The 15,045-nt window shown below is 34.5% G+C and overlaps 8 protein-coding genes across 8 annotated transcripts; all 8 read left to right on the top strand.

Moving 5' to 3' along the window:
* Nucleotides 1-153: 153 nt before the first annotated feature.
* Nucleotides 154-1,794, top strand: PHO4 (phosphate-sensing transcription factor PHO4; the record flags this gene model as incomplete). Its single annotated transcript, XM_003684985.1, has 1 exon — nt 154-1,794. The coding sequence occupies one exon, from the start codon at nt 154-156 to the stop codon at nt 1,792-1,794; it is 1,641 nt and encodes a 546-aa protein (XP_003685033.1).
* Nucleotides 1,795-2,547: 753 nt separating this feature from the next.
* On the top strand, nt 2,548-2,904 carry QCR6 (ubiquinol--cytochrome-c reductase subunit 6; the record flags this gene model as incomplete). The annotated part of the gene is made up of 1 exon (XM_003684984.1): nt 2,548-2,904. The coding sequence occupies one exon, from the start codon at nt 2,548-2,550 to the stop codon at nt 2,902-2,904; it is 357 nt and encodes a 118-aa protein (XP_003685032.1).
* Nucleotides 2,905-4,367: 1,463 nt separating this feature from the next.
* On the top strand, nt 4,368-4,556 carry RPL29 (60S ribosomal protein eL29; the record flags this gene model as incomplete). Its single annotated transcript, XM_003684983.1, has 1 exon — nt 4,368-4,556. The coding sequence occupies one exon, from the start codon at nt 4,368-4,370 to the stop codon at nt 4,554-4,556; it is 189 nt and encodes a 62-aa protein (XP_003685031.1).
* A 512-nt stretch (nt 4,557-5,068) lies between these two features.
* RRT5 (Rrt5p) lies at nt 5,069-6,070 on the top strand (the record flags this gene model as incomplete). Its single annotated transcript, XM_003684982.1, has 1 exon — nt 5,069-6,070. One exon carries the CDS (start codon nt 5,069-5,071, stop codon nt 6,068-6,070), a length of 1,002 nt encoding a protein of 333 aa, XP_003685030.1.
* Nucleotides 6,071-7,063: 993 nt separating this feature from the next.
* TPHA0C04445 (60S ribosomal protein uL2) lies at nt 7,064-8,260 on the top strand (the record flags this gene model as incomplete). The annotated part of the gene is made up of 2 exons (XM_003684981.1): nt 7,064-7,067; nt 7,500-8,260. The coding sequence occupies 2 exons, from the start codon at nt 7,064-7,066 to the stop codon at nt 8,258-8,260; spliced, it is 765 nt and encodes a 254-aa protein (XP_003685029.1).
* A 557-nt stretch (nt 8,261-8,817) lies between these two features.
* Nucleotides 8,818-12,330, top strand: SMC2 (condensin subunit SMC2; the record flags this gene model as incomplete). The annotated part of the gene is made up of 1 exon (XM_003684980.1): nt 8,818-12,330. One exon carries the CDS (start codon nt 8,818-8,820, stop codon nt 12,328-12,330), a length of 3,513 nt encoding a protein of 1,170 aa, XP_003685028.1.
* A 362-nt stretch (nt 12,331-12,692) lies between these two features.
* SNL1 (Snl1p) lies at nt 12,693-13,184 on the top strand (the record flags this gene model as incomplete). Its single annotated transcript, XM_003684979.1, has 1 exon — nt 12,693-13,184. The coding sequence occupies one exon, from the start codon at nt 12,693-12,695 to the stop codon at nt 13,182-13,184; it is 492 nt and encodes a 163-aa protein (XP_003685027.1).
* A 499-nt stretch (nt 13,185-13,683) lies between these two features.
* STS1 (Sts1p) lies at nt 13,684-14,781 on the top strand (the record flags this gene model as incomplete). The annotated part of the gene is made up of 1 exon (XM_003684978.1): nt 13,684-14,781. The coding sequence occupies one exon, from the start codon at nt 13,684-13,686 to the stop codon at nt 14,779-14,781; it is 1,098 nt and encodes a 365-aa protein (XP_003685026.1).
* Between the last annotated feature and the right edge of the window lie 264 nt (nt 14,782-15,045).

Here is a 15,045-nt window from a genome sequence, read left to right as displayed (position 1 = left end):
TTGAAAGTTTTCAATTCGATATGTCTGAAAGTGCGTATATATGTATGTGTATGAATATATTTATATATTCATATATACAGGACACTTTGGGTTGGTTTTGAAAAATATATAAGTGAGATAACAGAAAAGGTTTATTGGGAAATTTTGTTTTAAATGATGGTAGAAGATGAGGACAAAGACATGAATTTTGGTGTTGAGCAAGCATCACAGAGTATACTTGACCAAGTTGATGCGTATTTGCAAGATAATATTATGACTTCGAATATAGGCATTAAGGGGAATCCTCATTCTGGTGTCGGTGCGGCTGGAAATGATGACTCTGGAGTACATACGAATGTAGCATTACAACAGGCATGGGGGTCCATTCATTTAGATGATGAGAGTTTCAATAATATGATGGATTATAATATACTAGATAAAGGCATTGGAAGTGGCGGTGCTGATGTCGGGCATTGGAGCGGTGAAGGTGAACCCAACGTACCATTACAGTTGCCAAACCCTCCTGTGCCACAAGATTTTATATTTTCGCCAATGTTGGATCCAAATAATGCAGCCAACGATGGTAAGAAGAAGATGAGTGCCAATAGCAACGCCTCGCCCTTTATGGTCCCTTTCGAACCCAGTTCAGGAGTCGTTTTCGCTAATGACAACACTGGTATGATCAATACTCCATATTTAAGAGGAAACAAAGAGACGAAGAAGAACGGCAGTGTGAGTGGGAGCAATAGCGGTGGAATGCAGATGGTTGGAGGTTTCTCGCCGCTGACCTCTCCAGCCATCACGCCAATCACCACATCCAAGAAAGTCGTCAAAAATAGTCCGCGTATGAGTTTAATGAACTCGAATAACGGGCTTCCGAGAAACGCTTCCCATGCCGACACTAAGAGAGATAAGAGGACTGTCAAGAATGGCAATAGCAGCACCAGCACCCCCAATTCGGTGACGAATAGTCATGAAGTTTGGGATGAACTTATGTTTAGGTTGCCTGTGAGTAGTATGAGCGTGTCTCTAAGCGCAGGAGAACAGAATAAAGAAAACGACGAGAATGTGTATGAGACCAACACACATGGCTATCCGAAGGTGGTGCTGCCATCGCATTCGACTACCTCATTCGATAAGGAAGACGATCATATATTAGACAGGAACTTGCTATACGACAACGATGATGCCTACCATGAGGATAACGATTGTAATAATAATGAAAATAATGAGGATATTGATAATATTAAACCCAGGAAAAACAAGACCAAACAAGCTCACAAGAATGATATTGATATAGACACGAGTAGCATCGGGGGCGGCGACACTGCGAAATACGTCAAGACGTTACGGGCCACAGAGTCCCCTGTGATAAAGCCAAAAGTGATGTCGCAGAGCTCGTGGAAGAAAAGACAGTTGTCGCAATCGCAAATGAACAACATAGTCAAGGACATCAAACCATATCAATACGAAGCATCCAGTCTAACGGCTAGTAACGAGCTAATAGGAACAATTAATAACATGGAAGACGCGGCAGCGTCTTCCATGACTGATAACTCCGAGAACAGCAGTTCAGGCAACAAGATGGGTGGTCTTAAGAAAGTAAGAACCAATGACGACGAAACCGCTAAGCGAAACATCCACAAGGCAGCCGAACAAGAAAGGAGAAACAGATTGAACTTGGCATTGAACCGATTAAAACTATTGATCCCCGAAGATTTAAAGCAATCGGTAGAAGTCCCGTCAAAAGCCACCACCGTCGAACTAGCATGTCAATACATAGAGCAGCTGAAATCCCAATTGCAACAGAAGTAAATTCAAGCTCGAACTCAAAGAACAAAGAAAAAGAAGTCAAGAAACGGTATATGAACAACGTAATGTCGTATTGTTACTATGGATATATAAAACAGTAGCCCTACTACACATATACATATATAGATAGTATAACATGACAACCCTGGCTCTTAAACCCTAAATCCTAAACCCTAACATCCGGAAAAAGAACGGACCAATCACAATCGAGAACGGCGCAGTCCTGCGCTGTTTTCTGCTGGACCTCTGCTGGCCATGCACATAATACCTCGTGCTGCGGCTGTTTGTCTGCGGTGGTGATTAAACAGACGTACGGGGATTTCTCTGTTGCGGGGCTTCCCCAGAGAAACAGCCTGACAGTAGTGCCCAGCAGCACACAAACACGCGCACACACGCGGGCACGCCTGTGTGACTAGTTGCTATCCACCCCCCTCCCGTCCGCGCCGATGTCACCGACGAACCCGATACTCAATTTCCAGAAATCTGAAAAACAAGAGTTTCAACCAACGGTCTGTAAAATAAATAGTAATGCAAGAGATGATGGACCTTAAACCATTCTAGTTCCAATTGGAAACTTCGATTGTAACTCTAGTTGTGGTCTTAGCTCTGGTCTGGTTCTATATAAGGGACAGATCAACAAATTGTACAAACACATATATCTATTCATTTATTAGTCGCGGAGTTTGGGTTTGTGCGTTGAACTGCTACAAATAAATACACATATAATACTATAGGATCAGTCGCTCGATATTAAGGATGTTTTCTGTTACTGAATATTTAGAAGATTTGAAGGAAGCTTTTATTCCTACTGTTGCTAAAGCCGAGGATGAAGTCGATGAGGACGAGGAAGAGGAAGATGAGGATGAGGATGAGGAAGATGAGGACGAGGCTAGTGATCAAATGGAAGCTTTAAGGAAAGCCGCTCTGGAGACTCCAGAAGGTCAAGAGCTTCATAAACATTACTTGGACTGTGTTGCAAGGGTTGAAAAAGCTAAGGAATCGCCTGACTACGACAGTTTGGACTACAAGGAGGATTGTGTCGAAGAGTTTTTCCACTTACAACATTACTCCGATAGCCAAATTGCACCAAGACTATTCAGTAAGTTGAAATAGATTCAATTATGGAACAGTGTCGAGATTCCACCTCTTTTTTTAATTACTTAGCCGAAGCGATATTGTAATGATATTTTCAGGTTTTAACCAACACTCCACATATTCAAGAACAAGACCAAAAGTTTGACGGACTTTGTAAGCCCCCCTTTTAAAACAAAAAAATATAATAAAATAAAAGAAGATTTCACAGTACATGTTTCTGTTTATTTTAATTGTGGTTGTCCTTGTAAAAATCATAAAGCACTAAAAAGTAAAACATGTTGCACAGCAGAGAAGAGAGGTTTATGTCTATATTTATTATTTATATTCATTTAAACCATACGATATAATGAAATACAATTATATTTGATTATTTATCTACTTATATAAACTATTGTACGCCAGTGAGAATGGAGATATTCCGAGTGACTGTAGCACCCAGACATCTGTCCAAACATCCGGACATTTTCAAAACCCGTCTATCAAAAAAACGCGCGTCGCTGCAATAAAACATTATTTTTCCGTTTTTTCATAGAAGATCAAAAATCAAGAAAAGTTGACGATGAACTCGAGACGGCAGCACTCGCGACAATTGCGCAATTGATCATTGCAAGCACATAGTAAGATATAATACTGAAATTTTCCACACACTCACACATACACAACATGCATGCTAACTAACGAACTCATTAGCATTAATGAAAAATATCATTATGGTTCCTCTACAATTCAGAAGATGAACTCATCCTTTGATATGATGAATTTTCCAAATTGCCAATATTGCAATGGCTTTAAGTGTGCTGTTATACAGTTTAATTTTCAGTATATGCACTTGTATTTACATTATATTAAATTTGATATGAATATATATATATTTAATAGGTATTTAAACGTATGCTAATTCGTTCTTGATTCAACTCAATCTTGTCGTAGTTTTAAGAAACCGAAACAACACAGTAAGGGTAAATGTACGTTATTATTGTTTATTAGAATGTAATAAAAGTTGGGTTTTCTTTGTTTGATAATGCAGATTTGGTTTAAAAAATAATACATCGATTTATGAGAGAGAATATATGTGCGTGTCCATGTCATGATGAATACAGTTAGCGGACATATAATGGTGTCATAGAGGAATGGATAATTTGAAGCACGGAAATGGATCGAATGTCACCAGGAATGACTATTGGAATTAAAAGTAGAAATTATTGAAGGAATTTATTTTTTTGAAGACTTCAATGTGGTCATTTTGATAGTTATTCTGTATGAAAATCATTTTCTATCAGTGATGTATGATCGATTGTTAACTACTTTTTTAAAGCTGTTTGCTCTTATTGAAGAAAGATCTCACCTGACTATTTATTAACACTTTTATTGGGATTTAATTTTACTAACATATACTGTTTTATCTCTTTTTTTTGCTTCGCATACTCTTTTGCAAGATAGGATAAGATATACAAAACTGCATAATATTTTTTATAGAAAAAATGTCTAAATCTAAGAACCATACCGCTCACAACCAAACCAAAAAGGCTCACAGAAACGGTATTAAGAAGCCAAGAACTTACAAGTACCCATCTTTAAAGGGTGTTGATCCAAAATTCAAGAGAAACCACAAACATGCTTTACATGGTACTCAAAAAGCTTTAGCTGCCAAGCGTGCTGCTAAGAACTAAGTTTAGTAGGATTTCTTAATTAAAACATATTTTGTTATGAAATTTTATCTATATTTTTTTATTATTTCTAGTTAACTCTATCAATATAAATAATCATAAGTTTATTATATAGTATAATAATAAAACTTAGTCAACTCTATTAAAACCTCAAGTGCTCTTATTTTAAACTATCTTTATGCAATTATGTATGTTATCTCGATAGTAGCACAACTTTTTGTTAAGATCACCGTGTCGGTGTCAGGTAGGGCAGCCCTTGGATAACTACAGTTTTAAAAATTAATATTTTTGTGTCACAAATGAATTTTTAGATTTAGAGAACAAAAAGTATAAATATGAGTAAAATAACTAATTATAAGAGTTTTGATCCCCCCCTTTAGCTTTATGTTATATTATTTTTAAGCACATTATATATTCTTTGGTAGTTGCTATTTATCTTTTTAAGCAAAAAACTCACAAAACATACATTGTTTAGGTATAATAAAGAGATATATACATATATACAGTAAATAAAAATGGTTGATTCCGCCGAAAATAGCAGTCAAGCAAACATAGAAAACACAAATGTTAACCAAGAAGTAGTTAATGAAGGTGTTGGTGTTACCGAAGTTCTAGTAAATGAAGCTACTGTAGTTGCCGCTGATGAATCGGACAATAAAGAAATTCCCAGAATATATATTGGTAATTTAGACTATTCAGCCACTGAGGATGAATTGTTCAATTTTTTGAAAGAATATGAAGTTGTTTCTGTTATTGTCCCGAGTCATACCGTTAGAGGTTTTTTGTCTAGTCATGTGCGTCCACTAGGTATTGCCTACGCTGACTTCAATACTGTCGAAAAGGCAAAAGAAGTGGTTGAAGCTCTATCTAATAAGAAGTTTAAAAATAGAAAAATTAAAGTTAAATTATATAAACCATTTAAACCAGATAATTTGTTAAAACCAAAGAAAAAAGTATCTGGTGGGAAACAAAGAAGGTTGACTGTTTTGAGAAGGTACAAGCAGGACGATAATGAAGAAAATAAAAAGAAAGGTTCAGAAGAAGATGATGTCTCAAAAAAAAGTTACAAGGTGACACAACCGACTTCAATTGATACAGTTTACTGTGGATATTTACCAAAAAATACTACTGACACAGATTTACGTGAACATTTTAAGGGTTACAACCCTCAGGAGATCTGGATTTTTAGAACTAGAACAACAAAGGGACCAAGACATTTGCAAATACACCGTCACTATACTGCAGCTTTAATTACTTTGAGCACGACAGAACCAATTGATAAAATTTCCGAAGTGAGCTCTGAGAAAAAGTTATTAAATAAAACGATAACTGTTAAACCAGCATATCTCTCTAAAATTCAAGAAGTTAGAAGAATTGCAGAACAAAACGGCCTAGTAGAACCTCCTGAAAATGATAACCAGCCAGAGCAACAAGAAACCGTTGCTGTGACTGACGAACAACAGGTAGTCCCAGCTGCTCAAGAAAATACTAACTTGTCGGAGATTGCTGTCAATTGATACAAAGGAAAAGAACAGACAGATGAATAAGCCGCCTGTGAGAAACTAGATAAGTTAATATATATTTATAAAAAAAACCAGAAGGAAGTAGTTGGCGGTATCGTACAGATGATATATAGTATATATATATAATTATTAAAAAAATTTGCTAAAAATTACGATGAAGCTTTTTAATAAAATATAATTTTATTTTGTGACACACGGAAATCACTCCGTCAATAAATGTTCTAGTGACTGTTTGTCTCTGTCGTCTATTTACACCCATACATCATAACATTTCAATATTTGTGTTTTTTTTAAAATATTTCTTTGCTCGCTCTGAAAAGAGCGCACCTTTCGTTTTGTTTCTTTAGTTTTCTTCAACGCCCCGCAATAAGAACTTTGTATATTCGTTTTGGTATCTGGCTAACAATTATATGGCCTGGTCCGTCTACGCGAATGGTTTCCAGTCCTAAAATGTTCATGAGTAAAGGTTTGTTTAGGCAGCTATGCTACCACCAGCTAGTGAGACTCTGCCTAACATATATTATTCTTCTCTGTCTAGAACATTTACTTCCTCGCTAAGGATAGGAAACTCATCTCTTCCCGCCATTGCCATTGCCACATCTTCATACCAGTAACTTCCCAGCCTAACGACCTTTCTATACTGAAATAATTTAGTTACCACCTTGTGTGCAGCTACTGAAAGATAATTCTATTACTGAAACTTTTTCTTACTATACAATTTAATGTTATTCATGAAGTTTTATTCAATTCAATTCAATTTGCACAGATAGGTTCATACCTCATCTTAGAATAAATCATAATTTGTTACAGTATCTTGGAACAACTTAGCACCAATTGCATGAGAAAGACTCGTAATAGTCGGGATATCAAATTTGTTAAAAGATTGATATAATCGATATATATATTGCATAGTCATAAAAAGTTTGTAAACCTTACAGTTCTTTTGTAGTGCAGTTCTAGATCACCGCAAGAAACCATCAAGAAACAATGGGTATGTAACTCATACTAACGTTGGATTAGTCTAAACGTATAACAGTGTTAAAAAGCAGAAAATTGGACACCTATTAAATAATTTACTTTAAAACTATACTTTGTTTATAGATATGGATGAGGATTGATATATTAAGGATTATATCAACGTGTGTAAAAGAATCGATGAGGATATGAAACATCGATATACACATATATTTCTAGAAAGAAACTGTCAATTGCAAGCGTCACGTTATTATATTATATCTATGTCTGAAATACAGTAGATATCATTGAGAGAATGTGGAATTTAAAGTTAAAATATTTGGATGAGTGTTCTTCTTTTGATGAACTTTACTATTGTTATAAAATTTACTTTATACTTAAAAGCTTTTACTAACAAATTATTGAAAATGAATCTTAATTGATATTATTTCCAACATATTTTAATTAGGTAGAGTTATTCGTAACCAAAGAAAGGGTGCTGGTTCCATCTTCACCTCTCACACCAGATTAAGACAAGGTGCTGCCAAGCTAAGATCTCTAGATTACGCTGAACGTCACGGTTACATCCGTGGTGTCGTCAAGCAAATCATCCACGATGCTGGTAGAGGTGCTCCATTAGCTAAGGTTGTTTTCCGTGACCCATACAAGTTCAAGTTAAGAGAAGAAATCTTCATCGCCAATGAAGGTGTCCACACTGGTCAATTCATCTACGCTGGTAAGAAAGCTTCCTTAAATGTTGGTAACGTTTTACCATTAGGTTCCGTCCCAGAAGGTACTATTATTTCCAATGTTGAAGAAAGACCAGGTGACAGAGGTGCTATTGCTAGAGCTTCTGGTAACTACGTTATCGTTATCGGTCACAACACTGATGACAACAAAACTAGAGTCAGATTACCTTCTGGTGCTAAGAAGATCATCTCTTCCGATGCCAGAGGTGTCATCGGTGTCATCGCCGGTGGTGGTAGAGTTGACAAGCCATTGTTAAAGGCTGGTCGTGCTTTCCACAAGTACAAGGTTAAGAGAAACTCATGGCCAAAGACTAGAGGTGTTGCCATGAATCCAGTTGATCACCCTCACGGTGGTGGTAACCATCAACATATTGGTAAGGCTTCTACTATCTCTAGAGGTGCTGTTGCTGGTCAAAAGGCTGGTTTAATTGCCGCTAGAAGAACCGGTCTATTAAGAGGTTCTCAAAAGACTCAAGATTAGAATATTTGATTGTTATTCCTATATAATTTCATTTCATATATCTATTTTGTATCTAAATGGTTTCTAAATTTTATAATTTAATTTAAATAAAATAATGTAAGCATTCCTCATAATTATTATAACCAAGTTTCTAAATGCAACAGTATTCGATATATGTAACAGTCAATAATAAACCTTTTGGAAGCAAGACCTGTGATATAGTAACATAATATATATTGCAGAGAGCATTCTCTTTACATATATGAGTCTTGTTGTAGTATTCTATATAACCTTTGCACTGGTTCTTGTTCTATGAAGCAAGTAAGTAAGGTAAAACAATATATGTCACGTGATTTGAATATTATCCATTTTTGGCGGATTGTTTACATTTTTGATCTGATTGATGAATAATAATCTATAAAATTGTATGCAAATTGAAATGAGTAATATTCATGGGTTCCCACCATAATGTCATTCAACAAAAGAGCATCCTTCTGTGTAATAGGTAGATAAATTTAATAGTTGTGATTGGTAGCAAAAAAGTTGGATGCAACAGCTACGAAAACTTGTGGACACGGATGAAAGTCGCAGAATTAATTATCGATGGTTTTAAATCATACGCAACAAGAACAGTGATATCTGAATGGGACCCTCAATTTAATGCTATTACTGGTCTTAACGGTTCAGGTAAATCGAACATTCTGGATGCTATATGTTTTGTACTGGGTATTTCATCGATGAGTACTGTCAGAGCATCGAATTTACAAGATTTGATCTATAAGAGAGGTCAAGCTGGTGTAACTAAAGCTAGTGTTACCATTGTGTTTGATAATTCTGATAAATCAAAGGCACCAATTGGTTTTGAAACATCTCTGACAATTTCAGTAACAAGACAAATAGTATTGGGTGGTACATCGAAATATTTGATTAATGGTCACCGAGCACCACAACAATCAGTACTGCATTTATTTCAATCAGTACAATTAAATATAAATAATCCAAATTTTTTGATTATGCAAGGTAAAATCACAAAAGTTCTCAATATGAAACCGACAGAAATTTTAGCTTTAATTGAAGAAGCAGCAGGAACAAAGATGTTTGAAGATAGAAGAGAAAAGGCCATAAGAACGATGGCTAAGAAAGAAACCAAGCTGCAAGAAAATCGAACCCTATTGAAGGAGGAGATTGAACCTAAATTGGAAAAACTAAGACTGGAAAAACGTACTTTTTTGGATTTCCAAGAAACACAGACTGATCTGGAAGAAACTGATAGAGTAGTCAACGCATATGATTATCACAGACTTAAATCACAAAAGGAATTATTTAAGGAAACATTATCAAGTAAAGAAAATAAAATAAAAGACTTAAATTCACAAATCTCAAAGTTAGCTGAAGAATTGGAAAGCTTAAATGAAGATTTTGAAGAGATCAGAAAAAAGAAGAATGCAGAAATGGATAAAAATAGCAATCTTTCGAAACTTGAGGAGGAAGAAAATGAAATTATTAATGAAACTTCTAAATTGAATGTTTTATTAAAGATTTGTTCAGATAATTATAAAGAAAATGTCAACAAAATACAGATTCATAAAAAAATTATAGAGGATTCTTCTATGGAACTAGCTAAAAAAGCCGATGTGTATAAGAAGTCTAAAGAAGATTATAAAACGTTAAACGATCAATTAGATACACTTAAAGACTTGCATAAAAAAAAAGAAGATCTTCTTTCTACTTTATCCACAGGCATTTCGTCAACTGGTCTAACAGATGGAGGTTATGAAGCTCAACTTGGGAAAGCTAAGAAAAGTTTAAATGGGTACAAGATATCCATCAAGAAATCTAATATGAAAATTGACTTATTGAGGAAAGAATTAGAAAATAATAAGCCCAAGTTAATTCAAGCTGAAAAAGAAAATGAAGTAAATATTCAAAATATAAAAGATTGTGAAAGTAACTGTTCTAAACTTGAAGCTGACATAGCTAATTATGGTTATGATCCAAAACTCATTGGCGAGTTAAAGAGAAAAGAAAACGAAATACAACAAATTTTATATAAACTCAATAATGAGAATGAATATTTGAGGAGAAAAGTATCTAACGTTGATTTTTCTTACTCTAACCCCGAACCAAATTTTGATCCAAAATCAGTTAAAGGTGTAGCTGCTCGTTTATTCACGATTGATAAACAAAACTATGACAGTGCAACTGCTTTACAAGTATGTGCAGGTGGTAGATTATACAATGTAGTCGTCGATAATGAAACAACTGCTTCTAAGTTATTAGAGAAGGGTAGATTACGTAAACGGGTTACGATCATTCCTTTAAATAAAATCTCAGCAAGAACTATTGATAATAATACTTTAAATTATGCTAAACAACTTGCTCCTGGAAAAGTTGAATTGGCGTTGAACTTAATCGGGTATGAAGATGAAGTCGCTAAAGCATTGCAATTTATTTTTGGCAGCAGTTTGATCTGTAATGATGCTGAGACAGCAAAAAAAATTACATTTAACCCTAAAATTCGCACTAGAAGTATCACTTTAGATGGTGATGTTTATGACCCAGAAGGAACTTTATCTGGTGGTAGTAGAACCAACACAAGTTCTATCCTTGTTGATATTCAAAAATATAATGAATCTACAGAAAAAATCAATAATTATCAGAATGAATTGAAATCTATAAGAAAAAAACTATCAGAGCAGGAAGATATATATAAACAAACAAAAGAGTTGCAAAACCAATTGTCTCTTCTAAACCATAAACTGGAAATTTCTAAAAGAAATTTTGGTTCAAATCCAGCTTCTCAAGTACTAAAGAGAAATAAAGATATTCAAGAAGAAATACTTATTTGCGAAAAAGAAAATGAAACGAGTTATGAAAACTCCAACGCATTGGAGAAAGAAATTCAAAGTATTACGAAAGATCTGAATGAGTTTAATAATGACAAGGGATCTAAGTTGAAAGAGCTTAAAGCTGAAGTTGAAAAGTTGTCAAAGGAAATTGAAACAAAAGATAGACACTTAGATGACAAGACAGAATTATTTCAAACTTTGGAATTGGAAACAGAACAACATAATACTGATATTGAAACCAATACTGAGTTGGTAAAACAAGCTGAAGATACTTTAAAGGAGTTAAAAATCGAAGAAGATAGTTTAATTGATTCCATCAAAGAACAAAAAAATAAGTTGGAAACTGTGAGAGCTTATTTAACAAAGGAAAGAAAAAGATTGTTTGATATTGACGAAGAAACCAAAGATTTAGAGAGGTTATTAAAATCTAAACACCAGTTAAAAAATGATAATGAAATTGAATTGCAACAGCTTGAACATGAGTTGAAAAAATTCAAAAATGATTCCACTAATATTGAGGAATTGATTAGACGATTGATTGAAGAAAATGAGTGGTTGAACGACGATAAACTTGTTGAAGGTGTAATTGGTCAACATAGAGGTATTAACTTAGAAGAACAAAGAGAACGTGCCAAACAATTGAGAGTAAGATTTGATAAAATGAAAGTCAAAGTCAATACAAACATCATGAGCATGATTGAGAGCGTAGAAAAGAAAGAAGCAGCTTTGATTACTATGATTAAGACAATTGAGAAAGACAAGGTTAAGATTCAAGATACAATAACAAAATTGAACGAATATAAAAGAGATACTTTAATTAAAACATGGAAAAAGGTCACTGTTGATTTTGGTAATATTTTTGCGGATCTACTGCCAAACTCTTTTGCAAAGCTTGTTCCAAGCGAAGGTAAAGATATCACTGAGGGTCTTGAAGTCAAAATTAAATTAGGTAAGCTATGGAAAGAAAGTCTGGTTGAACTTTCAGGTGGCCAAAGATCATTGATTGCTCTTTCTTTGATCATGGCGTTGTTACAATTCCGACCTGCACCAATGTATATATTAGATGAAGTAGATGCAGCGTTAGATTTAAGTCATACGCAAAATATTGGTCATTTGATCAAGACAAGGTTCAAAGGTTCTCAATTTATCGTTGTATCATTAAAGGAAGGGATGTTTAATAATGCAAACAGGGTCTTTAGAACCAGATTCCAAGACGGTACTTCTGTTGTGAGCATTATGTAGAGATTACTAAATAATATAATATATAATGTAACTGCTTCACGATGTAATATTCTATATCTCTATTTTTCCCAAGTGTGTTCGCCAAAGGTTTATTCCTGTCTTACATAGTAAATTTTTTTTTGCAAGATGAGATATTGTAACGTGCGTTTGAAAAATTGAACAAGATGAGTTCAACAATAGATCTGGTATTTGTTGTTAAATCTAGAACTAAAAGCTAGAGTAGTAATGATCTTGCAGTTAAGAGGCTGTGTGTGGTTACCTGGAGGTTAGAGATAATATTTTTGTATTGTTATGTGAGTTGAAGAGGCTACACTGTGTAACCTCTCAGCTGAAAGAGTAACAGGTGACTTTGATAAGAGAAAATGGATTTATTTCAACAACTTTTCGATACAGATTTAAAATCTCTAATAAATAAAACACAAAATGACAATTTGATGGCTACATTATGTATCACTGGCGTGACAGCTACTTTGCTTGCTATATTTCTGTTAAAGAGCAGCTCTGCTGGCAAGAGCAAGAAGGGGAAGAAGAAGAAATTGAAGAAGCAAAACATGAAGGTGGCTAAGAAACCATTGACATTGGAAGAGAAGATCGAGAAAGTATTGGGTACTTATAACACTGAATACAGGGATGGTATAAACAAACTGCTGGAAACGTTTGATAAAAGTGAAAAGCAAGTGTATGAAAAGAATTATTTTAACGAAATGTTATTGAAATTATTGATTGAATTAGATGGCGTTGATTTAATGGATATCAGTGACCCAGAGAGGAAGACTGCATTGAAATTGAGACGTAAAGAAGCCATCAAACTGATACAAGGTGAACTAAATAAGCTAGATAACCTTTCCCAGTGAGCGTTTAGCGCATTGTAATTGTCTGTAGTATACATAACGATGTAATTGACTATTCATATTGCGAGTAATAAGACTTTTATGTAGTCGTAGCTGTAGCTGTGGTTATAGCGACGATGGCAGCGATTATGACATGAACATGTATATTACCCGATTAGGAAAGTTCTCGAAATTGGGCAACCGTGATGGTGGTGGTTACCCTGATCAGGGTATTTCACTTTTCTGAGGGTCTCTTTGCGCTTCTCTGACAAGCTTTTTCTGATTTCTTCTCCAACACACAAAAAGTTAACTTATATAAAAGAGATTAGTCAATTTATAGCATATATTAAAGAGATGTTTTGAATAGTTATATGTTTATTTTATTGTATTTTATGAATCGATCAGTGAAGACGATACAGGTTGCAGGGTGCTAATATCGTGTCGATAGGTTTTTTTTGGTGCATTTAAGGAAATTATCTCTGTTTCTTTTTGAAAATTTTTTTTCGTTTTTAATAGTTGGTAAATGAGTGGTAGTAACATGGGCTTTAGCTTTGGATTTAATTCTTCCAGCTCTGTTGATAATAGAAGTAGACTTGATAAAGTGGGGATGGTTTCGAGAGACGTTGTGTTTGTGTCGAAGGATGAAGGTTCTATGGGTGATGCTATCGGAGCCAGGGTGGCAAACAAGTTACAAAGACAGAAGAGGAGGTTTGATGCTGCTTCTTCTGCTGATGGGGAGAATAACGCGTCTAAGATGACTGAGGTTCCTACTAGGAAAATTATAGCTACGACTTCTGTTTCGAATAGCAGGACCAATACAAATTTAAACAATAATAGTAAGAGAAAGGATTGTTTGTCCTCGTCTATTTCTGGCCAAGCGCTACCTATCACTAGAGGTATTGAATTGATGGATAAAGAACAACTACAGTCTTTGGTGGTGAATTTAATGAATGAGCATCCTCAAATACAATCTCATATACATGCTACTCTGGAGTCGACGAATTTCCAAATAAATAAATATTTGGATTCATTGAAATTGAAATTCGATGATATTGTTAACAGTATTCCATATTCGAGAAATAACTACTACGATAATAACGCCAACACATTGAATGATTATGCATTTGTAAGAATGAAACCTTATATCTTGGAGTTTTTGAATTGTTTGGCAGACTACGTTCTGGATAATATACCGCCAAGAGTCGATAATTTGCATGATTCGCTAAAATTCTTAGATTGTTGTACAGAAATGCTTCTAAAATTGCCTAGGTTTGATATGGCAAGTAATAACTACTACTATGATAAATGTTTGGAGCAATTATCATATTTATGGTGCAATGTCATTGAATTAGTCACTAAAGACTTAGTTATATTGGTCAATGATGAACATTTGTTAGTACAATATTTGGATAAATTAGCTGATTATAATGATAAATCACAAGGTATACTTCAACGTCCATTACAACTATTCAAAGCTTTGAATTTGAATTTCTCAAATTACGTTTCGAGATCCCACAATACGGTGAACCCAACCCAAATTGGTTTCAATAGCTCATTTTCATCTTCTCAGATTAGCAATAGTAATGATTCAGGTAGGAGAGACACCGTTGTTCGTGAATAATAACAGTATAGGTCTCTACACAATATTTTTTTGCCATTTTGCATTACCATATACACATGATCATTCATAAATGATTAATTAACTATAAATATTTTCACACTTTCATTTACATTTATTGCATAAGTTACCAATAATGATCTCCAATACCCAAAGGAAAATAAATACAACAGAGAGGGAGGAAAGTTTCAGCCTCATCGTTTATCAATAAAACATGATTTCGAAAAGTACAGGGGATCACTCTTTTACTTCTTTATATTATTGAAG

The sequence above is a fragment of the Tetrapisispora phaffii genome, chromosome 3 (genome assembly GCF_000236905.1).
Source record: "Tetrapisispora phaffii CBS 4417 chromosome 3, complete genome".
Classification (NCBI taxonomy): domain Eukaryota; kingdom Fungi; phylum Ascomycota; class Saccharomycetes; order Saccharomycetales; family Saccharomycetaceae; genus Tetrapisispora; species Tetrapisispora phaffii.
This window is presented reverse-complemented; position numbering and strand designations above follow the sequence as displayed.